General features: G+C 38.2%; 4 protein-coding genes across 6 annotated transcripts in view; 1 reads left to right on the top strand and 3 right to left on the bottom strand.

The window, feature by feature from the left end:
- LOC124183360 (retinal guanylyl cyclase 2) overlaps positions 1-25,058 on the top strand; it is a 141,685-nt gene that overhangs the window by 6,808 nt on the left and 109,819 nt on the right. The window lies entirely within an intron of this gene.
- On the bottom strand, positions 1,614-18,177 carry LOC124183363 (UDP-glucosyltransferase 2-like). 3 transcript variants are annotated; one of them, XM_046571772.1, is made up of 5 exons: positions 18,057-18,177; positions 10,271-10,480; positions 8,517-9,351; positions 7,892-8,120; positions 1,614-2,730 (listed from the first exon to the last, which is right to left on the bottom strand). In XM_046571772.1, the coding sequence occupies exons 3-5, from the start codon at positions 9,339-9,341 to the stop codon at positions 2,219-2,221; spliced, it is 1,566 nt and encodes a 521-aa protein (XP_046427728.1). In that variant the 5' UTR covers positions 9,342-9,351; positions 10,271-10,480; positions 18,057-18,177; the 3' UTR covers positions 1,614-2,218. The 3 variants fall into 3 exon arrangements, with proteins under 3 accessions (XP_046427728.1, XP_046427729.1, XP_046427730.1); XM_046571773.1 differs by lacking the exon at positions 18,057-18,177 and adding an exon at positions 10,936-11,071; XM_046571774.1 differs by lacking the exon at positions 18,057-18,177 and adding an exon at positions 10,603-10,682.
- Positions 12,679-17,549, bottom strand: LOC124183364 (UDP-glucosyltransferase 2-like). The gene is made up of 4 exons (XM_046571776.1): positions 17,391-17,549; positions 15,764-16,596; positions 14,700-14,928; positions 12,679-13,424 (listed from the first exon to the last, which is right to left on the bottom strand). The coding sequence occupies exons 2-4, from the start codon at positions 16,586-16,588 to the stop codon at positions 12,913-12,915; spliced, it is 1,566 nt and encodes a 521-aa protein (XP_046427732.1). The 5' UTR covers positions 16,589-16,596; positions 17,391-17,549; the 3' UTR covers positions 12,679-12,912.
- Positions 19,133-24,181, bottom strand: LOC124183368 (UDP-glucosyltransferase 2-like). Its single transcript, XM_046571779.1, has 4 exons — positions 24,120-24,181; positions 22,968-23,850; positions 21,362-21,590; positions 19,133-20,086 (listed from the first exon to the last, which is right to left on the bottom strand). Exons 2-4 carry the CDS (start codon positions 23,775-23,777, stop codon positions 19,575-19,577), a joined length of 1,551 nt encoding a protein of 516 aa, XP_046427735.1. The 5' UTR covers positions 23,778-23,850; positions 24,120-24,181; the 3' UTR covers positions 19,133-19,574.

Raw genomic sequence — 25,058 nt, 5'->3', positions numbered from 1 at the left:
AAAATTTAGAGAAAGATTTTTTTTCTCTGTTATTTTCATTTATTTCGCTCTTTCTCTCATTTAAAAAACATTCTGATGCAATTTCATTCCGAATACGCGTAATGAGATCATCGTCGCGTACGGAAACTAAGCGGTTGTTGGAACGAGCTTCGAGATATCCTGGCGTAAGCTAACCGCATGCCGGCTAAACGGGGCTCACATATGACATTGCCTATCTTTTTTGCCGAAAAAGTAAAGTACGCGGACAGAGAAACAACTCAGGGTTGCAAAACTGGCCAGTTTTGTTTCATTTGTACATTCGGGCGGGTAAGATTCTTGGAATTTACGTTTATTCGTTATTCGGATAAACGAGAATATTAAAAAACGGATCTAGTGCGCTAGATCAAACATAAAGAATCATCAATTTGTGCTGACTCAAAATTGAAACATTCAGCAAGAATCACTTTGCTTGAAAATAATAGTTTTTTCTAATGTTCAAACTGTCATTCGGAGTTACTGTGGATTATCTGTTTACCTTAAAATTATATTTTGGGAACTTTGAACGTTGATTTGCTAACGTACATCAATGATTTTGTTCGGCTATTCTTTGAAAAATTCAGGTGTACTAGAGTACTGATTGAGTTTGTATTCTCTTATTATTTGATCGATGCCTTCTCACTTTCGTAATCAGAGAAACGCAACATCGCTGATTTGGGACGCCACCGACAGTTGGCGCTGTGCCGAGTAAACTTCGTAGCGATCTCGTACTTCTGGAGCTTGTAATCCAGACCAGATTTCACTCTTTATATCAATTTAGATACTCTAGCATTTCTCGGAAAAATTGTAAGACTTGTGAGATGAAAAACAGTCTGGAAAAATGTTCATGATTCCTTCGTTATTTCGGTTCTAGAATGGGTTTTGCAAAAAGTTGAACATTTCGTCTCTCTGATTCGTTTTCGAATCTGTCGCACTTTTGAGAAAATTTTCAGACTCTCATCTGGCTTGAGAAAAATTTGAACTCTTATTTTTTCATTGTTCTTCTCGTGAAGCGGGTTTCACATGAAATCATAATTTTTTCTTTATATTCGATTTCTTTCTTGTTCGCTTATCCATTCCTCTTTTATCTTTCTTCCTCTATCTTTACCGAGTCCCGAAATTCACGGGATGATTGCATTCTGAGATATCCATCATCGTATATACTACGGGAACGAATCGTCGTAACTCGGATAGCGGTTCCAAGAACGCGGTAAGAGATACGCTAGGCTTAGTTTTCCCGCATCCCGGCTAAGTAGGGTTGAAACAATACAACGCTCATCCACTTCTCCGAGAAAACAACCGAGTTAACTATGACCGTAAAACTATTGCCATTACTAATAGTGATGATAATAAAAGAAAACTTCACCAGAGCTGCGAATTGAATCGATCTGATTAATGTTATTCGAATCGGTATTTTTTTGGCGTATCTAGAAATTACGAAACCACGAACTTCAAACTTTAAACAAAATGATTCGATTTTTTATCACGATGAGATTGACGTGAATTGTATGAACTAATTTTTCAGCTGACATTCAGCGTCAGAATCAATTAGAATTTTCTTTTTGCGGTTTTTTTTTTTTTGTTTTGGCAAAAAAATTGGTGAAACCCATTTTATTGAACAATAAATCATCAACAGTTATTCACTCGTATGTGAATATTCATACAATAAGAATCATTTGATCAAACGGAACATTTGTAAGCATGTTTAATATTCTTTAAAGAGTATACTTAAAAATATATATATATATATATATATATTGTTATCAAAACTGTCACACCGCTATAATTTTCATGGTACACAATTCGCAATTTTGATAGAACACACGAAACGGACTTGCAATTGTAAATATATTTATGACTGATTTTGTTTCCAATCTACTGACTTAGATTCGCGTAGGTGATCATTGTGTACAAAATACGTTTATCGATGTGGATAAAAACGTATAACTAGATCATTTTGTCATTTCATACACATGTTTTTCTTCTATAAACCAGGTTTCTGTGATATCGAGTCGTGTACCAGAAACTCCAAGCGTTCCTGAGTCTAGATTTGATCAAGATTTAAAAAAAATAAATAAACACCTTCTAGTTTTCTAACGCGTGCATAATCCTGAGTTTAAGATTAAACTGAGGTTCTTCTTGTAATTGACGAATGACTTGGCGCTTGACATGTTATAAGAGTAATTCCATCATCTTTGGTCCGCTACGAAGTCTTCTTTTTTATTTGAACGTTATTATTTCGCGTGCCTGAGAAGAGGATCATTAATTTTTTAACGAACAGGAATAAAGCGAGAGGAACGAGCGTCGCTACGGCTAATAAAAATAGACCGACGTCTATCAAGTAATACTGGAACCAGTAGAGATGACGACCCGAAGATTTGAGCGGCTCGCCACCGTTTCGAATTACGTATTCGATCCAGTAAATTGCCTCGGCCAACGGAGAGAGCGGACGATCCTTGAACAGTCTCGAAACACGGTCGACGTTTGATTGGTAGTCAGGATTCTTCAGAACCTTCCGTAATGCTTCAGAGAAGCTTTCCTTGGATAGAGTCTCGTAGTCCAAATGAATGGCGAAACCGCGATGCGCGTATCCCGCTATATTAAACGTCTGATCGGCGAAAAATGGGATTCCAATCATCGGCACCCCCGCGTGAATCGCCTCCAGTGTCCCCATCAAACCTCCATGAGTCACAAAAGCCTTCACATTCGGATGACCTGGAAATTTAATTTTTTTTTTTTTCACTGGCATAAGTAAGGATTTAGGGGGTTGGTTGGACGAAAATCGACGCTTTCTATCAACTTTATTGACATCCGTAAAACTAGCCTCTCCAATTGGTCGCGAAAATTTGAAAAAATGATGAATTAATGGTATTCGTGAACTCTGTGATCCTGCAAAACACAATTTTTGAGCTCACCTTCGTTGCGAGATGAGCGATTTTGAAGAGTGGGGGAGAGTAAGCTTATCGGAAGGTAGCTCCCCCAAGGTGAAGGAAATTAAAAATTTAATTTTGACAACGCGGATATTAAGGGATAATTAAGGCTCCCAATATACGTTCACACCGAATTTCCCACAAAACACAGCCTGCGAAGATATTCACCCGTCGAAAAAGCAAAACAAAAAAAAAAAAAAACCAACAAAACTTTTTTACACGAAACCTAAAACTGTCGAGTTCGATGATTTAAGAGATTTAGGAACCCCTAGGTGACATTTTTTTATTTACAACCCCTAGGCTATAGCCAAAATAAAACTCCCCTTAAAATTCATCGCAGCGGATTCTTATACACAGCCAAATGTTCAGAGATTTATGAGCTGACGGTTTATGAATAGTTTGAATTTTGAGCACCATCTCGTATATTTAAATTACTGATTCACGTGTTCTTACGGAACGGGAAGTTCTAAATTCCATCTACCTTATTTAATCCGACTTTTTCTACTACCAATTGTCTTCTGCAAATCGTGTTTGGAACAACTCTAGATTTTTTACAATACACGCGACAACTATTAAGAAAATTAGATCATGATGGAATGTGAATCGACTGTCCTCCTCGTGTATTTATATTATCTACCTAGAAATTGATTGAACAAACGTTTTAATTTTACCGAAAACTGATTAGACGATCATTTGATTTCTTAACATCAAATATACAGGGTGGTCCATTCAACTCTGCCACCGCGAATAACTTGGTTACTATTGATTGTACCGAAAAGTGTCTTTCGAAAAAGTTGTTGCATTTGAAGGGGGGAAATGAGTTTTGAAAGTGAATGTCATCTGAAGGTCATATCTTATGAGATTTCGGTGTTTGCGATGGTTTTTTAAACGGGACTACCTATTTTTTTTTGCTCGCTACAACGAAGCTGACATCAAAACGCGTCCAACCATGTGCAACAACATGACCTTTGAATAACCTTCGGCTCCAAAATTCATGATTAAGTAATGGAGGTGGAAATTCAAGGAGAATGAATTGTATCGGTACATTCAATACTTTTTCCAGGTAATTCGTTTTATTGAATGCTCAAAATGTTGTCCATCAACCTGAATACACTTGTCAATACGCATAATGAAGGATTCCCTGGCTTTACATATCATTTCTGGAGTAATCCTTGCACACGCATTGATGATACGTTCCTTCATTCATCGCTCCATTATTCATTGATGGAAATCTGAATGGACAAAACTACGCCGACATGTTAACTGACCGGTTACCGGAATTATCAGAGGGTATCCCATTACAAGATCGCCAACGGATGTGGTATCAGCACGATGGTTGTCCAGCAAATTTTGCACATGTATCACGTGGTGTGCTGAACCGAAAGTTCCGTGAGAAATGGATTGGTCGAAGAGCACAAGTTTGTTGGCCCGCGCGTTCTCGTGACTTAACACCTTCTGATGTCTTTCTCTGGGGAATGATCAAGGATATTGTGTACCGAGACGTCCCAACAACACGGGAGAATATGAAGGAACGTATCATCAATGCGTGTGCGAGTATTACTCCAGAAATGATATGTAAAGCCAGGGAATCCTTCATTATGCGTATTGACAAGTGTATTCAGGTTGGTGGACAACATTTTGAGCATTCAATAAAATGAATTACCTGGAAAAAGTATTGAATGTACCGATACAATTCATTCTCCTTGAATTTCCACCTTCATTACTTAATCATGAATTTTGGAGCCGAAGGTTATTCAAAGGTCATGTTGTTGTACATGGTTGGACGCGTTTTGATGTCAGCTTCGTTGTAGTGAGCATAAAAATAGGTAGTCCCGTTTAAAAAACCATCGCAAACACCGAAATCTCATAAGATATGACCTTCAGATGACATTCACTTCCAAAACTCATTTCCCCCCTTCAAGTGCAACAACTTTTCCGGAAGACACTTTTCGGTACAATCAACAGTAACCAAGTTATTCGCGGTGGTAGAGTTAAATGGACCACCCTGTATATATTACGTCATTGTCATATCCAATTTAAATAATTAATGAATCATATAATGTAATTTTGTTTTTTGTACTCTACTTGTTTTACAATCAATTCCATTCGCGACAACAATACAACATATTTAGGTGTGATTATGCTGTATGTCTTATCGCAAAAATTAATCGCCACGCATTCTTATTAAATATATTGATTATTGTATATAACAGTGATCCTTAACTTGAACTTTTTCGAAATTTGACCCAGACCCCTCCCCCTAAAATTCAAATCAACTAAATGGAAATATCCTCAAGAGCACAATTCTCTATCTTAACTGTAAACCCTTTCGCAAGGTCTGTGAAGTTTGCCGTTAAAAATATTCGATTCTGGGACTGAAGGTGGTCAGAAATTTATAGGTTTTTTTTACTGCTATGGTAACCTGCAGATTTATAATGTTCTGTTTGAAAACGTGAAATACAGATAATATAATTATGCTGAATCAATTGTTACGGCGTGAAGCCGTTGCGAAGCAAATACAAGAACTCGACGAACTTTTTTAACTCTCCGTTTTTCTGCCTCCGGAGAAAGAAGGGAGCTTTTTTAATCACCCTGAAAATGAAAAATTGAGTTTTCGCTAAATCTCGACGGTTATTATATATTTCGATGTAAAAGTATCTGCATTTTTCGCTAAGAACGTTATAAATATAAGACTTACGAAAATTTTAACAAGTGATCTTTTCTGTAGAGCATTAAATTTCCTACAGAATAGCCATTTTTAAAAATTTTTTTTTCATACCGTATGGATTCAAAGTATCAAATACTTTTCGAACAAAAAAGAAAAAAAATTGAAATTTATGAATTTTCTCATATAAAAATTCGAATACTTGGCGGGTAGTGTTAGAGAGTTGTCGGATTTTTTTTTCTTAATAAGCCTGTTTTTTTCCCTATACAACATGATTACTTTTTGGAAGTGAGTGGGAAAAAATTCCGACACGAGACCCAACCAAGAAACACCCTAGTATGTATACATGTATTGTATCGTTCATAGCTTTTTTAAAAGCCTCTGCTCGTGAAGCCGTGATACTGTGAGTTTCTTGTCCTGAGTATGAAACAAAATTAGGTGATTTAAATGAATTTAAAAGGAACCCCTCCGTTAATTATGAAGAAATGGTTTATTTAGGGCCTAGCCAAAAAAAAAAAAAAAACCTGGTGAACCATCTGTAGCTTGGATCACGGACTCGGGCAAGTTTCTGTACCGTCACCGTATTTTTCCAGAGACGGATGGCTCACAATCAGCCACCGTCGCTGCATTACAGAACTGGGTAATCAACCGCGGAGGCTGTCGTGCCTAATCTCTTTTTTTTGATTACAAGAGGTTACCTCTCTGCAGAGCAGGGCAATGTCAAGGCTGTCCATCGGACTCGGGACCCTTGAATATCGGTTGTCGGACATGCGTTGCTCAATGCTGATAAGCCTTTATTCGTTTGACCGTTGCTAAAAAATGACTGGTCCTAATCAATTAATCTATCAGATTTGTCGGATAAGAAAACAAACTCTGGTGAACGTAAATTTTAACGAACTATGCGCTTGCTTGTTCGTTTAGATTTGCGAAAGAAATATAAGGGATAAAATGTGAGTTATAACAAAATAAAGGAGATCAAGGGAATACGAAAATAAATTAATTTAAAATAATGGTAACGACTTTCGTATGACTTCTGTGTTTTTTAATCGGCCGGTTCTTTAAATAAGCTACGGTAATTTGTTAGATTGACAGAGCGCAAAGGTTGCTGTGACTCAGTGACCTTGGTTAGGCTAGGTCCGTTTGACGCGTCGAATCGTGCGTTGGGTTACTGTCGGTGTGCGCGTGTGTGTGTGTGTGTGCGTGCACAAGAGCAGTATATGTGCGATTAATTTTTTTATCCAATTATATCTCGAAAACGAGTTACTGGATTTCAATGATTTTTGTATCAACCAACGCGGCTTTTCGAACCTTAAAACTGATCAGATACTGGTTTTGATCAATTCAGTACTTGTTGAATTATTTAAATAAGAAAATTACAAAAAATGAAACAAAAACGATGATATTTTGAGAATGGATAAATGGGTTTAAATGGAAATTAATGGAAATTAATTAATTAACTTTAGCAGTCAGGAGAAAATCAGATTTTCGGGCCACCTTTGTGTTAGGAAAAAATGTCATAGATTTATCCTATAATTTAGCGACCTCAAGAACGATGATTTACCAAATTACAGTCAAATCGATGTAGTGAAAAACATGTATTTTTTTCAAATGCCCACTTTTTCTGGCTATATATGTGTCACTGACGGTCGAAGAGTTGACGAATCAGCATCTCGTTACAATAACGCCACAAACTTTGACTCCGTGATATATCAGAGCGAACAAGATCACTGAATTGCAAACTCGCCATCACAACAACAACGAAGCGAAAGATGTTAATATTTTGGAAAACTGTCAGCACAATCAAAGTAATTATCAAGCTGCAAATGAATGATTTCTTTCAATATCTGGTTACATTCAACCTCACTGACCTTCTTCACGACGATACCAAGGTGAATATCGTCATCGGAATTGCAAGCTCACCATCGCAAACCACAATAAAGCGAAACGTGTTCATATTTCCGAAAACCATTAACAATTTCAAGACCATTGACAAAGTGCGTAATAGTGATATTTGCTGTCAGTATCTCGTTACATTGACGTCACATTAACTCGATGTTTGCGGGGAACATTGTTGCCGAAATTACAACGTTGCTAGGCTGGTGGGAGGACAAGTGGGGAGGCTCATTTTGTGTCTGCAGAGACAAGGAGCGGAAACTCATTGTGTTCTCGCGGCTTTGTGTGTGATGCGAGAAGAGGGACCTTACAGGCATCGGTAAAGTTGGGGGAATGCAAGCAGTGGAACCGTTTAGTGTCTGTCATAGTGATGCTTATAGTAACTCACGGAGTGTGGCGTACTGTGGTATCCAAGGCACCATTTTGACGTTCGGTGGTAATCCGGTCGGCATTTCTTCCATTTTCCCTTTCCAAAGGACCTTGTAGTCCGAGAGTTCGGCAAAACTATCGTAGACCGCTAGTATTTTCTCCTTCGAGAAGCTCTCCGACTTCACCATTGACCCCATACTGAAATACACCACCCCGTTTTTCGAAGAGTTTAAAAATTCCTCCAGTTCCTAGAATGAAAAGAGATACTTGTTAAATTATACTTTAAACTATCAACATGTTTTTGGTCAAATATTCTTGGCTGCGTGAATTTATTTTTTTTTATTTTTTTGACACCACAGTCAGCCCCTGAAATTCTAGGATACAAGGTAAAATCCTTGAAACGCGTTTCGATACTATTCGGGACGTCAGAAAGCTGTTGATATGTTTCATGAAATGCTTGCGTCTCCTGACAACATGAGAAAATTATTTGAGCTATGCCAAAATGCTTGAGATTGTTTTGAGTTTTTCCCATCATTCGAATCGAGTGAAATATTTGAAAAATCCTGATATTCCGAAAAATTGTTGAAACTTCCGTGACTTTATTTCAAGTGCTGATGATGATACGGATAGCAAAATTTTCGCACCTTTGTGAGTTGTTGCGTTTCGTCGATGTGAACACCAGCGATATCAACGATCGCGGGACTCGTAGAACGAACTCCATGGATGCTTCGATGACTATTGACTAGCACGAGGCTGAAGTTGAGGTAGATATCATTCAGGGACGTAAGGTCATCGATGTACTTCTTAGCGATTGGTTCGGATACCGTTTTGTCGTAGTAAAAGAACAAGAACTTTGAGTACAGAATTATGACCAGATTCTCCAGGCGTTCCATGAACCTCATGTCATTGGTGTAGGGCGTGAATTGGCAAGGTATGAAGCTGGCAAGCGGGCTCTCGGCGACCGTATCATAAGCCCATGGGTACATGGCGCTGGTCACGAGGCCGACCACCGGAAGCTTCAGCTTGTGTGCCACCGCTAAGTAGCAGTTGGTCCCGAAGACCTCGGTGAGCATGAGGTCGTACTTTTTGTCAGTATTGATGACGTTCTGTAGCTGGGGAAGCCGCATGAGGTTGCAGAGGTCGTTTGGTTCCTGGTAGGAAATGAAGTCTATCGCCTTAACTCCCATCATTGTTCTGGCGAATGACGCGGTCATGTTGTTCACGTAAAAGTGCAGCGTTCCTTTCAGGCTGATGTGATTCAGTCCTTCCACCGGCTCCTTTGGGGGAAAGTGACTGACGACGTCAACCGAGTGACCCGCACGTGCCAAGCCAATCAGAATTGGCTCGAACATTATGTTGTGGCTTCGACCTTGGTACGGAAATATAGCGAGGATCTTGGAACCCTCTGTTATCCAAACGCCCGCCAAAATCACCAAAATTGTGCCCAGTTTCGTGAATGATCCGTCCATGTTTTTTTGTCTATCAAAGTCAGAATTAAATACAGCTTTTTTGAATACAGCAATTTTCGAAGGAACGAGCGAGTGTATTGTGAAACTGTTGGAATACATGTAAATTTAAGTCTGGTAGCGACATCTTACTGTATTAAAATGTATTATGTAACAAATGCGCATGCGCGTATATTCCGACACAGCCAGCGAGCGTGTCCCCTTTTGGAGCACAAAAACAGCCAGCGAGCGTGTCCCCTTTTTTTGGAGCACAAAAACAGCATAGCGACAAGAAAGAGAGCAAGCCTGTTGTATATCCTCACGAATCCATTTGCATCAAGTTCAAGTATATCTTTATTAATAAATACACAATTATAACTATTTGTCTGGCTATTCATTTATAATACCACGATATTATTAACAGAAACGTTTCAGAAAACGTTGACTCTGTTCTAAAACAATTCCTTCCAATTCTACTTTTGAAAGAAAATGAATTTCATGACCGTGCGCCATTTTCAATTTGCTCTATGAACCCTGACCTGACTCTGGCAGCAGAATTGTAACGTACATAGTTTGAGTAGAAAAATTGTGTGCAAAAATTAGATGTAATTGGCAAAAACTTCGAAATTGATGACTAATCATGATTAATGGAGAGAACGAGAGAAAATGATGAAAAATACGTCATCGAGTGGAATAATTGACGGTATTGTCAGTAACGAATCATTCTATCAATTGTTATTGATGAAAAAAATAACCCAACGAAGTTTGATCCACATACTTCGAATAAAATAAATTCCATTCGATTGCGATAATTGGCTGTCGTGAAATAAATTCCCAAACTTCACCCACTTTTTCGATCGTTGATGCCAAATTAGATTTGAACCACGTTATCCTCATAAATAATTCCACACGCACAGTACCTTTGCATTAGGAGCAAAATAAGTCTCACTTACGTTTCTTTCGGTAAAAGTTATTCGGTAACGCGCCGTTGCCACGAATCGTCTGATGTTTTCACTGTTTCGTTTTTACAGGTCGGTGTTTAGTGGAGGAATCCAGTTACCGTCTGTTATGCTGTTCGATCCTATTAACAATGAACTGTGACGACCTTGTATTAATTTCCGGCTTTAACCGATCGCTAGTGGCCGTTATGTAACATCTTTTATCTGTAAAAATATTATCAGTATGGATTCACACACAACTGTATAAAGCTGATATAGAATGCGCCGTAGATGATGCTAGTGTTTTGTAAAAAATATTGCAACGATGTCCAACTTCACACACTTACAGATGTTTATTTACAAAACAGTAGTCCCTTGATAACATATATACCAAACATGAGGTAAGAACGTATGTATTTTAAATGGCGAAATTCACGTTCTTCGCGGCAGGGTTCGGAGTTGAGATAGTAAGCTTAAGTTTTAGGGGGATTATTTTCAAATTAGCCATTTCGAGCCGTTTTGAAGGGTGGCCCGGACGAAATTCTGAATATAAATCACTAAAATATGTATGTGTGACGTCCGGGTATTATTGTGACAGTTTATTCCGAAAATAAAACATCGATAACGAGTAATTATGAGATTTGTAAAAACATTATAAATTCTGTGAAATTCTTACTCACCTCTGAGACTTTTTTTACAAACGTATGACCATTTTTTAATTGACTCTTACTTCTTGTAAGACTTTAAACTGACGAATATCAAGCAATCACACTGCCGTAAGACGTCAAACTGACGAATATCAAGCAATCACACTGCCGTAATACTCAATTGATATTTGTCATCGTGAGTTCATTTCCATTGGCGTAACCGTCACGATGTTACATTCTCAGTTTTATATCGTTTGTACAAATAAATATGTTTTTACTCACCATTTACAATTCTGTTCTGCAATCTTGAATGATGATGTTTTTTTTAAATATACGATATTTTACAATAATTGCCAATTTTCTTTTCTCAGGGCAAATATTCGATCGAAATTCTCTTAACAACGTCGAAAGTTATGGTTAAAACTCATTTGAGTTTCGAAGAAACCAACATTTTTCTCTCGCATGCTTTTGAAACGTACACGAATGAAAATTATACACCTTATTTCTTGCAATGAAGATTTCCTAATGCAACACTCATTTTTTAGGGAACTGCACTCGCAGTATTTACTGAGCTTCATAAATACTCTCGGAAATTTAGTATTGGAGGCGTTATAATAATTCATTGTTTGGCTCACAGGTAAAATCGAGACTTTTGGTTCTGAAGGAAATTCCGAAACGACTATCATTAAAGCATCCGTCTTGATCCACGGTGAGAACTAAACTATCAAAGTAAATGTATTCGGCATTATTGATAAGAAAGTATTTAATCTGATAAAGGCTTATTTTGTGGACAAAATCTGGTGCTTGGCTTCTTAATCGTGGAATTCACAGTCGGTGAATATTGCTGCTTTAGATTTATTATGAAATCATTTTATTACTAGGCACAAGCTGTTACTCTCAATTTGGTCTAAAATCTGTGAAATTGAAAAATATTATACGTAGTATCTTAACAGCATTTATTCAAAATTTGGTCCGGCAGATGTTTGTTTAGAGAACCTCTGATTTAGTCAATCACTTAATTGAGTTGCGAGCTTGAAATTTGGCAGAATTGATAAATTGATATTCATATTCCAAAGTATGTATTGCATCGGAATTGTCGCATAGGCGTACAAAGCAGTAAATAAAAATAAATACTTGAAGTCGAATCTTGTTGCGATACTAAATTTATTTTCAAGTACCTTGAGGTTAATAAATGTTTCAGCTGAGTACAAAGTTTGACACCCGTTTTTTCGATAATTCGATAAACTTATAATCTGAACTTCTTCATTGTTTTTAACTTGATTTTGATGATGTGGTGCTGTCGGGAGGTTAGTACTGTATGACGCCAGAGAATATGGTCTACAAGTTGTTTGTTGCCAGAGAAATCGGATTACACAGTTCAGATAGCGTAGTAGAAAATGCGGAAGGCAGGGAAAATAAGCGAAACGACTTGATAGATACGTACGTGCCAAGAGCGTGGCGAAGACTGGGTAGAGATGAAGAAAAGTGCAGGCTCGCCCCCAAGTCGTGGCCAAGAGTCGCGTCGCGCCATAAGTGCCACGTGTAGGGAAATTTCCAGCGCGGTCAACCCTTAGCCCTCGGCTAGCGAGGCGAGGCCTGGACACTCGAAGGTTAGTTGTAAAGAGCTATAGAAAAAGATACAAATGGAGAAACGGAAATATTCTTATGGTTTTTCGCCGGCTTGCCGCTGGCGGGTGTCCGCCGCAGATGATCAGTCGATGAATTATAGGCCGCTGGTGTATATAGTAACTGATATAAATATTTTACCGACGTTTGATAGCGGATTGATTAATGTTATCTGAAGATCGCTCATTATTTATATGAGCTCTAATAGTCCAATTCATCTTTGTTCAACTTAGATCATATCATCTTCCAATCAACGTTGTTCAGGTTTCTATTCAGTGATTATTTTTTGGCCCAATAATTTGATATTTCATTGGAAAGTTGAAGGACCGATCGACTTTCAGTCAAGTCGATTTTTCCACATATCTTTTCGACTGACTCGCAGCACTAGAATGTTTTTTGTTTCACTGACACATTGCGATTCTGCGTTTCCCAAATGAACCCGGTTAATTTTCTTGAGACCGTGAATAAAACAACGAAAACTAGCATTGTTATGGTTAATAAAAATAGACCGACGTCTATCAAGTAATACTGGAACCAGTAGAGATGACGCCCTGAAGACTTGAGTGTCTCGCCACCATTTCGGATGACGTATTCGATCCAGAAAATGGCTTTCTTCAAGGGGGAAAGCGGACGGTCCTTAAATAGCCGTGAGACACGTGCGATGTTCGATTGGTACTTGGGGTTCGTCAGAACTTCATTCAACGCTTCGGAGAAGCTTTCCTTGTTCAAAGTCTCGTAGTTCAGGTAAACGGCGAAACCGCGATACGCATATCCCCCTACGTTCAACATCTGGTCTCCAAAAAATGGGATCCCAACCATCGGGACTCCTGCGTGAATCGCCTCCAGGGTTCCCATTAAACCCCCGTGAGTCACGAACGCTTTTACTTTCGGATGACCTGTAATTATTTTTCAATTTACTGTCACGTCATGAAAAAAACTGCCGGATGTGTGAGAGAAGGTTGGAAGTTTTGGAAAGGGAACTGAGAAAAAAAAGTTACCGAACCAAACAACTAATTCTTTTGGCTTTCAGTTTGTTTGGATCGAACGACTTCTCACTCAGAACAACTACGTTTTACTCAAAACAAAACCGAAGTGAACATATTTCGCTGAAATGAAATTTTTGTTTATTCAGTAGTCTTCTGATATTTCGATGTGCGTGTTTCATGTTTTTCAACCGAAATGACAATTCATTCCAAATAGTACCAAATTCGGTCAATAGACGCCAAGCTTTCCCGCTTTAAAAGTAGCTTCAAAGACGTTTATATACGCGAATCCTTCGCATTACGTTAATACAGATTGATACGAATCTGCCATCCATATGTGATATGGTATGTTGAATTAAGGTTTTGAACCAACCATATTTTCCAAAAACTATTTTGAAATACCACTATACTTGTTTGGTGGCGGTTAATACCAAAAGCATGTCGGACTAAAACAAATTTTTTTAAATTACGTGATCCATCAAATTTACACTACGTTTAACGTCATAGAGCAGTGCATTACGAGTTCGCAGAACTGGAATATTGCTCAAAATACCAAAGGAAGCATTGAATTATTCAAATACATTTAGAATCCTAATACGCGGTTAGATGCTGTGATTTCAGGTTTTTCTGTACAATGCCATATCTTCTTTGATCGAAAGAATATCCCATTGGTGTCATTGTAAACATAATTTTTGTGAAGGGACAATTTGTTTTGCATGAAGCACGTAGCGCTTGGATACAAAATATCAGAACAGAAGAGCAGCTCAGTGAGTTGTGTCGCTCAATCTCTATTTAATTTATTCAAATTACTTTTATTGGTCGTAGAAGAAAGATAATTTTTCACGCATTCCATTATTGTCTAAAGATTGAATGCACGCATCAATCATGGGTATCAGTTGCCATTTTCCGAACCTGGGGAGTGGCCCCCTGTGCCCAAATTAATTTACGTAAAAGGTCTTTTTGTAAGAGATATCGTGATTTTTCTCAACAAGATCCGTGAATTGAGTCTCAAGATGAACAATAGAATACATGAAATGTCATTTTTGCACCCCCCGGAAAGGGGTAAAGTGATTACTGAGTTAAGAAACATTTCTGAACAGAGAGTTTGAAAACCCCGGGACAGGGTCAATTGGCCCCTCTTAACCAAGGCCTTCGTGTTAAAATCTCATAGGAGGCAAAGAAACTTACGAAGTACAGCAAACTGTGGAACCCAAGGGACCATTTTGACGTTCGTTGGCAATCCTTCCGGCATGTTGTCCATGTTTCCCTTCCAGAGAACCTTGTAATTGGAAAGTTCAGCAAAACTGTTGTAAATCGCCAGTATCTTCTCCTTAGAAAAACTATCGGATTTCAGCATTGTCCCTGTACTAAAATACACCACACCATCCTTCGCGGAGTTCAGAAACACCTCCAGTTCCTGAAAAGAGTAAAAATTATTGGAAAAAGTTCGATTGCGTAACAAGAATTCAGCATGTGCAAAAAAGGTGATGGACCGCTTTTACAACTTCATGCGCTCAATGACATCCTCCTACTAATCTTGTGATCAGAATCCTTGGAATCTTTGGAACTCGTGTCAAAGTGTGAATTCATCTGAAGATTCACCAAAGCCGTTGTGATTCTCGGGAATCTGAGTATACATCAGTTTTACGCATATTGTGCCGAGACTTTGGTATGACATTTGAATATATTAGAAACTTATTGACTTTTGTATTATTTAGTTCCGGGTGTATTCCGGAATTCAGTGAAATGTTGTAAAATCATTCGAAATTGATAAAAATATTTGATGTCATCTATGACATTTTATGCAAGGTAGGGCGTTTAAAGTGTGACAGAGCAATAGGTGAACACAAATCAAAGATTAGTAAATCCTTTGAAAATAATTATTTTGATGTGATTCGATTTTTTGACTATTTTCGTACTTCGCGTGCCTAAAATGACGTTGTATTGTAGATCACTGAATTAGCCTTCAAGTCAGTAATAATGTCGGAGAAAAAAAAAATACATTGTTACATTCGGAAAAGTGGCGTTGACCTTGACGTAGTTTCAGCGCCTCCACCGAAAAAAAAACGAGATGATCCAGTATGATAGCCTTCTCGAACAATGTAACTTTCATCTGAACCGTTTTTGAGTATCATCAATAGTTTGAGTACTGTTGCTCTATCACACTTTGAATGTCCCACCCTGTACAGTAAAGTCTTCTGAAACCGACTTAATTTAGTTCCATTTCCATGTCAATAACCGTGTTTTCGTACCTCAGTGAGAACTTGGGTTTCGTCGATGTGAAGACCAGCGACTTCAACGATGGCGGGATTCGTGGGTCGGGCACCATGGATGCTCCAGTGACTGTTCACCAACACCAGACTTATGTTGTAGTAGATATCAGCCAAAGATGGAAAGTCATTAATGTACTTTCTAGCTATTGGTTCAGAAACGGTTTTTTCGTAGTAATAAAACAAGAACTTCAAGTAAAGGGTCGTAATCAGATTCTCTACGCGTTCCATGAACCGCATGTTATTCGCGAAGGTGGTCAGCTGGCATGGTATGAAGCTGGGATGCGTGCTTTCGAAAAATGGATCATAAGCCCAGGGAAACATGACGCTGGTCACGACGCCGACCACCGGAAGCTTCAGCTTGTGTGCCACCGCTAAGTAGCAGTTGGTCCCGAAGACCTCGGTGAGCATGAGGTCGTACTTTTTGTCAGTTTCGATGACGTTCTGTAGCTGGGGAAGCCGCATGAGGTTGCAGAGGTCGTTTGGTTCCTGGTAGGACATGTGATCTATCGCCTTAACTCCAATCATTGTGCTGGCGAATGACGCGGTCACGTTGTCCACGTAGAAGTGCAGCGTTCCTTTCAGGCTGATGTGATTTAGTCCTTCCACCGGTTCCTTTGGGGGAAAGTGACTAACGACGTCAACCGAGTGACCCGCACGTGCCAAGCCAATCACAATTGGCTCGAACATCATGTTGTGGCTTTGACCTTGGTACGGAAATATAGCGAGGATCTTAGAACCCTCCGTTATCCAAACACCCGCCAAAATCACCAAAATTGTGCCCAGTTTCGTGAATGATCCGTCCATGTTTTTGTCTATCAAAGTCAGAAAAAAATACTGCTTTTTTGGATATAACAATTTTCGAAGAAACAACGGAATGTATTGTGAAACGTTTCAGAAATCATTGACTCTGTTCTAAAACAATTCCTTTAAATTCATAATCTGCGACACTGTCCGAAGCCATTCTAAAAAAAAAAAAAAAATGAGATTCATGACCCTGAGCCGTTTTCAATTTGCTCTATGAACCTTGACCTGGCTCTGGCAGCAGAATTAAAACGTACGTAGTTTGAGTAGAAAAATTGTGTGCCAGAATTAGATGTAATTGGCAAAAACTTCGAAATTGATGACTAATCATAATTAATGAGAAGAACGAGAGAAAATGATTCCATTATGAGATTCCATTATTGGTCGGAAATTCACGTTCTTATTTTGTTGCCAAAAATTTATGTCAATTAATAAAAAAGTCTGCTTACGCAAAAGAGGATAAACTATCTAAAAATACTCTCTCCCAGCTTGGAATAAATCGTTTAAGAAATCGTCAGACCGAAAAATACTTTATCGAGTCGAATAATTGACGATGTTGTCAGTAACAATTCATCCTGTCAATAGTTATTAATGAAAAAAATAACCTAACGCAGTTCGATCCTCATATTTTGGAATAAAATAAATTCCATTCGAATGCAATAATTGACTGTCGTGAAATAAATTCCCAAACTTCACCCACTTTTTCGATCGTTGATGCCAAGTTAGATTTAAACCACGCTTCGTTAACGCCATAAATAATTCCATACGCACAGTACCTTTGCATTAGGAGCAAAATAAGTCTCACCTTTTTTTCGGTCAAAGTTATTCAGTAACGCGTCGTTGCCACGAATCGGCTGGTGTTTTCACTGGTTCGTTTTTACAAGTCGGTGTTTAGTAAAGGAAACCAGTTACCGTCTCTTATGCTGTTCAATCCTATCCACCGATGAGCTGTGACGCCCTTGTATTAATTTCTAGCTTCAACCAATCGCTAGTGGTCGTTGTGTAACATCTTTTATCTGTAAATATTTGATCAGTATGGATATACACGCAACTGTACAAAGCTAACATAGAATGCGCCGTAGATGATGCTAGTGTTTTGTAAAAAATATTAGAACGATGTCCAACTTCTCACACTTACAGATTTTTATTTAAAAAACAGTAGTCCCTTGATAAAATATATACCAATCATGAAGTAAGAACGTATGCATTTTAAATGGCGAAGTTCAAGTTCCTCGCGGCAGGGTTCGGAGTTGAGATAACAAGCTGAAGTTTCAGGGGGATTATTTTCAAATTAGCTATTTCGAGCCGTTTTGAAAGGTGGCCCAGACGAATGTCTAAATATAAACCACTCTAATATGTATGTATGACGTCCGGGTATTATTGTGACAGTTTATTCCGAAAATATAACATCGATAACGAGTAATTATGAGATTTGTGTAAACATTCTAAATTCTGTGAAATTCTTACTCACCTCTGAGACTTTTTTCACAAACGTATGACCATTTTTTAATTGACTCTTACTTCTTGTAAGACTTTAAACTGACGAATATCAAGCAATCACACTGCCATAAGACTGAATTGATATTCATCATCATGAGTTCATTTTTATTGGCGTAATCGTCACGATGTTAAAATTCTCATTTTCATTTCGTTTGTACAAATAAATATATTTCTACTCACCATTCACAATTCTGTTCTGCAATCTTGAATGATAATGTTTTTTTTAAATATACGATATTTTACAATAATTGCCAATTTTCTTTTCTCAAGGCAAATATTCGAACGAAATTCTCTCAACAACGTCAAAAGTTATGGTTAAAACTCATTTGAGTTTCGAAGAAACCAACATTCTTCTCTCGCATGCTTTTGAAACGTACACGAATGAAAATTATACACCTTATTTCTTGCAATGAAGATTTCCTAATGCAACACTCATTTTTTAGGGAACTGCACTCCTAGTATTTACTGAGCTTCATAAATACTTTCGGAAATTTATTGTTGGAGGCGTTGTAATAATTAATTTTTTGGCTCACAGGTAAAATCGAGACTCTTGGTTCTAAAGGAAATTCCGAAACGACGATCATTAAAGCATCCGTCTTGATCAACTATGAGAACTAAACTATCAAAGTAAATATATTGGGCATTATTGATAAGAAAGTATTTAATCTGATGAAGGCTTATTTTGTGGACAAAATCTGGTGCTTGACTTCTTACTCGTGGAATTCACAGTCGGTGAATATTGCTGCTTTGTAGATTTATTATGAAATCATTTCATTATTAGGCACAAGCTGTTACTCTCAATTTCGTCTAAAATCTGTGAAATTGAAAAATATTATACGTAGTATCTTAACAGCATTTATTCAAAATTTGGTCCGGCAGATGTTTTTTTAGAGAACCTCTGATTTAGTCAATCACTTGAATGAGTTGCGAGCTTGAAATTTGGCAGAATTGATAAATTGATATTCATATTCCAAAGTATATATTGCATCGGAATTGTTGCATAGGCGTACAAAGCAGTAAATAAAAATAAATACTTGAAGTCGAATCTTGTTGCGATACTAAATTTATTTTCAAGTATTTTGAGGTCAATAAATGTTTCAGCTGAGTACAAAGTATGACACCTGTTTTTTCGATAATTCGATAAACTTATAATCTGAACTTCTTCATTGTTTTCAACTTGAGTTTGATGATCAGTCGATGAATTATGGGCCGCTGGTTTATATAGTAACTGATATAAACATTTTACCGACTTTTGATAGCGGATTGATTAATGTTATCTGAAGATCTCTTATTATTTATATGAGCTCTAATAGTCCAATTCATCTTTGTTCAACTTAGATCATATCATCTTCCAATCAACGTTGTTCAGGTTTTTATTCAGTGATTATTTTTTGGCCCGATAATTTGATATTTCAATGGGAAGTTGAAGGACCGATCGACTTTCAGTCAAGTCGATTTTTCCACATATCTTTTCGACTGACTCGCAGCACTAGAATGTTTTTTGTTTCACTGACACATTGCGATTCTGCGTTTCCCAAATGAACCCGGTTAATTTTCTTGAGACCGTGAATAAGACAACGAAAGCTAGCATTGTTATGGTTAATAAAAATAGACCGACGTCTATCAAGTAATACTGGAACCAGTAGAGATGACGCCCTGAAGACTTGAGTGTCTCGCCACCATTTCGGATGACGTATTCGATCCAGAAAATGGCTTTCTTCAAGGGGGAAAGCGGACGATCCTTAAATAGCCGTGAGACACGTGCGATGTTCGATTGGTACTTGGGGTTCGTCAGAACTTCGTTCAACGCTTCGGAGAAGCTTTCCTTGTTCAAAGTCTCGTAGTTCAGGTAAACGGCGAAACCGCGATACGCGTATCCCCCTACGTTCAACATCTGGTCTCCGAAAAATGGGATTCCAACCATCGGGACTCCTGCGTGAATCGCCTCCAGGGTTCCCATTAAACCCCCGTGAGTCACGAACGCTTTTACTTTCGGATGACCTGTAATTATTTTTCAATTCACTGTCACGTCATGAAAAAAACTGCCGGATGTGTGAGAGAAGGTTGGAAGTTTTGGAAAGGGAACTGAGAAAAAAAAGTTACCGAACCAAACAACTGATTCTTTTGGCTTCCAGTTTGTTTGGATCGAACGACTTCTCACTCAGAACAACCACGTTTTACTTAAAACAAAACCGAAGTGAACATATTTCGCTGAAATGAAATTTTTGTTTATTTAGTAGTCTTCTGATATTTCGATGTGCATATTTCGTGTTTTTCAACCGAAATGACAATTCATTCCAAATAGTACCAAATTCGGTCAATAGACGCCAAGCTTTCCCGCTTTAAAAGTAGCTTCAAAGACGTTTATATACGCGAATCCTTCGCATTACGTTAATACAGATTGATACGAATCTGCGATCCATATGTGATATGGTATGTTGAATTGAGGTTTTGATCCAACCATATTTTCCAAAAACTATTTTGAAATACCACTATACTTGTTTGGTGGCGGTTAATACCAAAAGCATGTCGGACTAAAACAAATTTTTTTAAATTACGTGATCCACCAAATTTACGCTACGTTTAACATCATAGAGCAGTGCATTACGAGTTCGCAGAACTGGAATATTGCTCAAAATACCAAAGGAAGCATTAAATTATTCAAATACATTTAGAATCCTAATACGCGGTTAGATGCTGTGATTTCAGGTTTTTCTGTACAATGCCATATCTTCTTTGATCGAAAGAATATCCCATTGGTGTCTTTGTAAACATAATTTTTGTGAAGGGAGAATTTGTTTTACATGAAGCACGTAGCGCTTGGATACAAAATATCAGACCAGAAGAGCAGCTCAGTGAGTTGTATCGCTCAATCTCTATTTAATTTATTCAAATTACTTTTATTGGTCGTAGAAGAAAGATAATTTTTCACGCATTCCATTGTTGTCTGAAGACTGAATGCACGCATCAATCATGGGTATCAGTTGCCATTTTCCGAACCTCGGGAGTGGCCCCCTGTGCCCAAATTAATTTACGTAAAAGGTCTTTTTGTAAGAGATATCGTGATTTTTCTCAACAAGATCCGTGAATTGAGTCTGAAGATGAAAAATAGAATACATAAAATGTCATTTTTTCACCCCCCGGAAAGGGGTAAAGTGATTACTGAGTTAAGAAACATTTCTGAACAGAGAGTTTGAAAACCCCGGGACAGGGTCGTTTGGTCCCTCTTAACCAAGACCTTCTTGTGAAAATCTCATAGGAGGCAAAGAAACTCACGAAGTACAGCAAACTGTGGAACCCAAGGGACCATTTTGACGTTCGCTGGCAATCCTTCCGGCATGTTGTCCATGTTTCCCTTCCAGAGAACCTTGTAATTGGAAAGTTCAGCAAAACTGTTGTAAATCGCCAGTATCTTCTCCTTAGAAAAACTATCAGATTTCAGCATTGTTCCCGTACTAAAATACACCACACCATCCTTCGCGGAGTTCAAAAACACCTCCAGTTCCTGAAAAGAGTAAAAATTATTGGAAAAAGTTCGATTGCGTAACAAGAATTCAGCATGTGCAAAAAAGGTGATGGACCGCTTTTACAACTTCATGCGCTCAATGACATCCTCCTGCTAATCTTGTGATCAGAATCCTTGAAATCTTTGGAACTCGTGTCAAAGTGTGAATTCATCTGAAGATTCACCAAAGCCGTTGTGATTCTCGGGAATCTGAGTATACATCAGTTTTACGCATATTGTGCCAAGACTTTGGTATGACATTTGAATCTATTAGAATCTTATTGACTTTTGTATTATTTAGTTCCGAGTGTATTCCGGAATTCAGTGAAATGTTGTAAAATCATTCGAAATTGATAAAAATATTTGATGTCATCTATGACATTTTATGCAAGGTAGGGCGTTTAAAGTGTGACAGAGCAATAGTACTCAAACTATTGATGATACTAAAAAATATTTCAGGTGAAAGTTACATTGTTCGAGAAGGCCGTCACACTGGACCATCTTATTTCTTTTTCGGTGGAGGCGCTGAAGCTACGTCAAGGTCAACGCCACTTTTTCAAATGTAACAATGTAATTTTTTTTCTCCGACATTATTACTGACTTTGGGGCAAATTCAGTGATCTACAACACACGGTCATTCTAGACACGCGAAGTATGAAAATAGTCGAAAAATCGTATGAAATGAAAATAATTATTTTCGAAGGATTTACTAACCTTGGTTTGTGTTTACCTACAGAAGATACCTAACCTCACCTAACCCAACATCACTTGATTACTTCTTATGGGGTTTTGTCAAAGAACATGTAATGACGGTAGCACCTACCACGCCTGACGACAAGAAAGAAAGAAAACACCGAGCATGTGCTGAAATTACACCACATATGTTGGCTGAAGTTAGACGGTCTTTTCATCAGCGAATTAACAATTGTTTACAAGTCAAGGGTCATCACTTCGAGCGTCTTCTGTAGGTAAACACAAATCAAAGGTTACTAAACCCTTGGAAATTAATTATTTTGATTTGATTCGAGTTTTTGACTATTTTCAGACTTCGCGTGCCTAAAATGACCTTGTATTGTAGATCACTGAATTCGCCTTAAAATCAGTAATAATGTTATAGAAAAAAAATACATTGTTATATTCAGAAAAGTGGCGTTGACCTTGACGTAGTTTCAGCGCCTCCACCGAAAAAAAACAAGATGATCCAGTATGATAGCCTTCTCGAACAATGTAACTTTCATCTGAACCGTTTTTGAGTATCATCAATAGTTTGAGTACTGTTGCTCTATCACACTTTGAATGTCCCACCCTGTACAGTAAAGTCTTCTGAAACTGACTGAATTCAGTTCGATTTCCATGTCAATAACCGTGTTTTCGTACCTCAGTGAGAACTTGGGTTTCGTCGATGTGAAGACCAGCGACTTCAACGATGGCGGGATTCGTGGGTCGGGCACCATGGATGCTCCAGTGACTGTTCACCAACACCATACTTATGTTGTAGTAGATATCAGCCAAAGATGGAAAGTCATCAATGTACTTTCTAGCTATTGGTTCAGAAACGGTTTTGTCGTAGTAATAAAACAAGAACTTGGAGTAAAGGGTCGTGATCAGATTCTCCACGCGTTCGATGAACCGCATGTCGTTCGTGAAAGTTGTCAGCTGGCAGGGTATGAAGCTGGGATACGTGCTTTCGAAAAATGGATCATGAGCCCAAGGAAACATGGTGCTGGTCTCGATGTTGACCACCGGAAGTTTCAGTTTGTGTGCCAACGCCAAGTAGCAGTTGCTCCCCAAGACCTGAGTGAGCATCAGGTCGTAATTTTTGTCGGTATTGATGATTTCCTGCAGCTGGTGAAGCCGCATTAGGTTGCAGAGGTCGTTTGGTCCCTGGTACGAAATGAATTCAATTGCCTTTGTTCCGATCAGTGACTTGACGTATGTGGTCGTCATGTTGTTCACGAAGGTATAGAGTGAGCCTTGCAAACTAATGTGGTTCAGTCCTCTAATTGACTCTTTAGGAGGAAAGTGACTGACAACGTCAACCGAGTGACCCGCACGTGCCAAGCCAATCACCAGTGGCTCGAACATTATGTAATGGCTTTTTCCCTGGTACGGAAATATCGCCAAGATCTTCGCACCCTCTGTGATGCAGTTGATCGCCAAAATTGCAAGTATTATCTGGAGTTTCATGATTTACAAGGCGACGTTTATTCTTGCAATTTTCATGAATCTTCGAGCCAACAAATTTCACGAGATAGAAATTCTGCAGAGAAAAAATATTTGAAATTGGTGAGAAAATTTTACACTATTAAAAAAAAATCACTGAATCTATGGGATTGTTTGCCACAGATAATAAATAATTTTAAAAAAGTATGTATCGCCAAATAATGAAATGTAGCAAAATTATCCAGAATTCACTTTTAAAACTTTTAGAAATGATCGAAACATCGGACTGGCCTCATGGTCGATGTTACTTTTATGACCAAAATTCCTGATATGAACGCTGTTGAAAAATAAAAAATACTGCTGTACCTCAAATCGAGACTCCAATTGATCGTTCTGCTTCCAACGAAATAATCCAAGTATCTGCCTCGACCAAGATAAGGGAATTCGCCTATTTACGCATATATGGCATGATTCTGATAAGACGAACGCAGCAAAGTAAAAATATTTATTAACCTTTTAATGGGTCACTTCATTCCTATACATATACGATGAGATTACGATATACGCGTGCGAGGAACAATTGTCTTATATAACGATACCTCGAAATCACTGACTATGTTTAGTTGCAGGGTAAAATTTTATTCCGTTTTTGTTCGACTTAGAATTCATTTTACCCAAATGCACAGTGATCAAGTTTATTTCAACCAATTATTTCTGATCCTCGCAATCGAATATTTTATCTATCAGTTTCTAGCCAAAACGATTTTTCCTGAACAACAGTGACTCGGAATACTTCGATATTTTTCGTTATACATTTGCAAAATGATATTGTTGACCCGAAATTAAACTGGTCAATTTTATGACACGACAGTGAAACATCGAAACGAGTATCGTTGTAGTGAACAAAAACAGACCGCCGTCTATCAAGTAATAGCAGAACCATTGGAGATAATGACTCAAAGACTTAAGAAGCTCGCCACCGTTTCGGATGACGTAGTCAATCCAAAAAATCGCGTCGTGCAAGGCAGAAAGCGGGCGGTCCTTGAACAGTTTCGAAACACGTGCGACGTTCGATTGGTGCCCTGAATTCGTTAGGATCTCTCGTAAAGTTTCGGCGATACTTTTGTTGGTCAGTTTCGTAGTCCACGTGAATACCGCAACCTCTCTGCACGTATTCTATTACGTTAGACATCTGGTCTGCGGAAAATGAGATCCCAATCATCGGCACCCCTGCATAAATCGCCTCCAAGGTCCTCATTAAACCTCCGTGCGTTAGGAACGCCATTATTTACGGATGACCAGTAA

The sequence above is a fragment of the Neodiprion fabricii genome, chromosome 5 (genome assembly GCF_021155785.1).
Source record: "Neodiprion fabricii isolate iyNeoFabr1 chromosome 5, iyNeoFabr1.1, whole genome shotgun sequence".
Classification (NCBI taxonomy): domain Eukaryota; kingdom Metazoa; phylum Arthropoda; class Insecta; order Hymenoptera; family Diprionidae; genus Neodiprion; species Neodiprion fabricii.
This window is presented reverse-complemented; position numbering and strand designations above follow the sequence as displayed.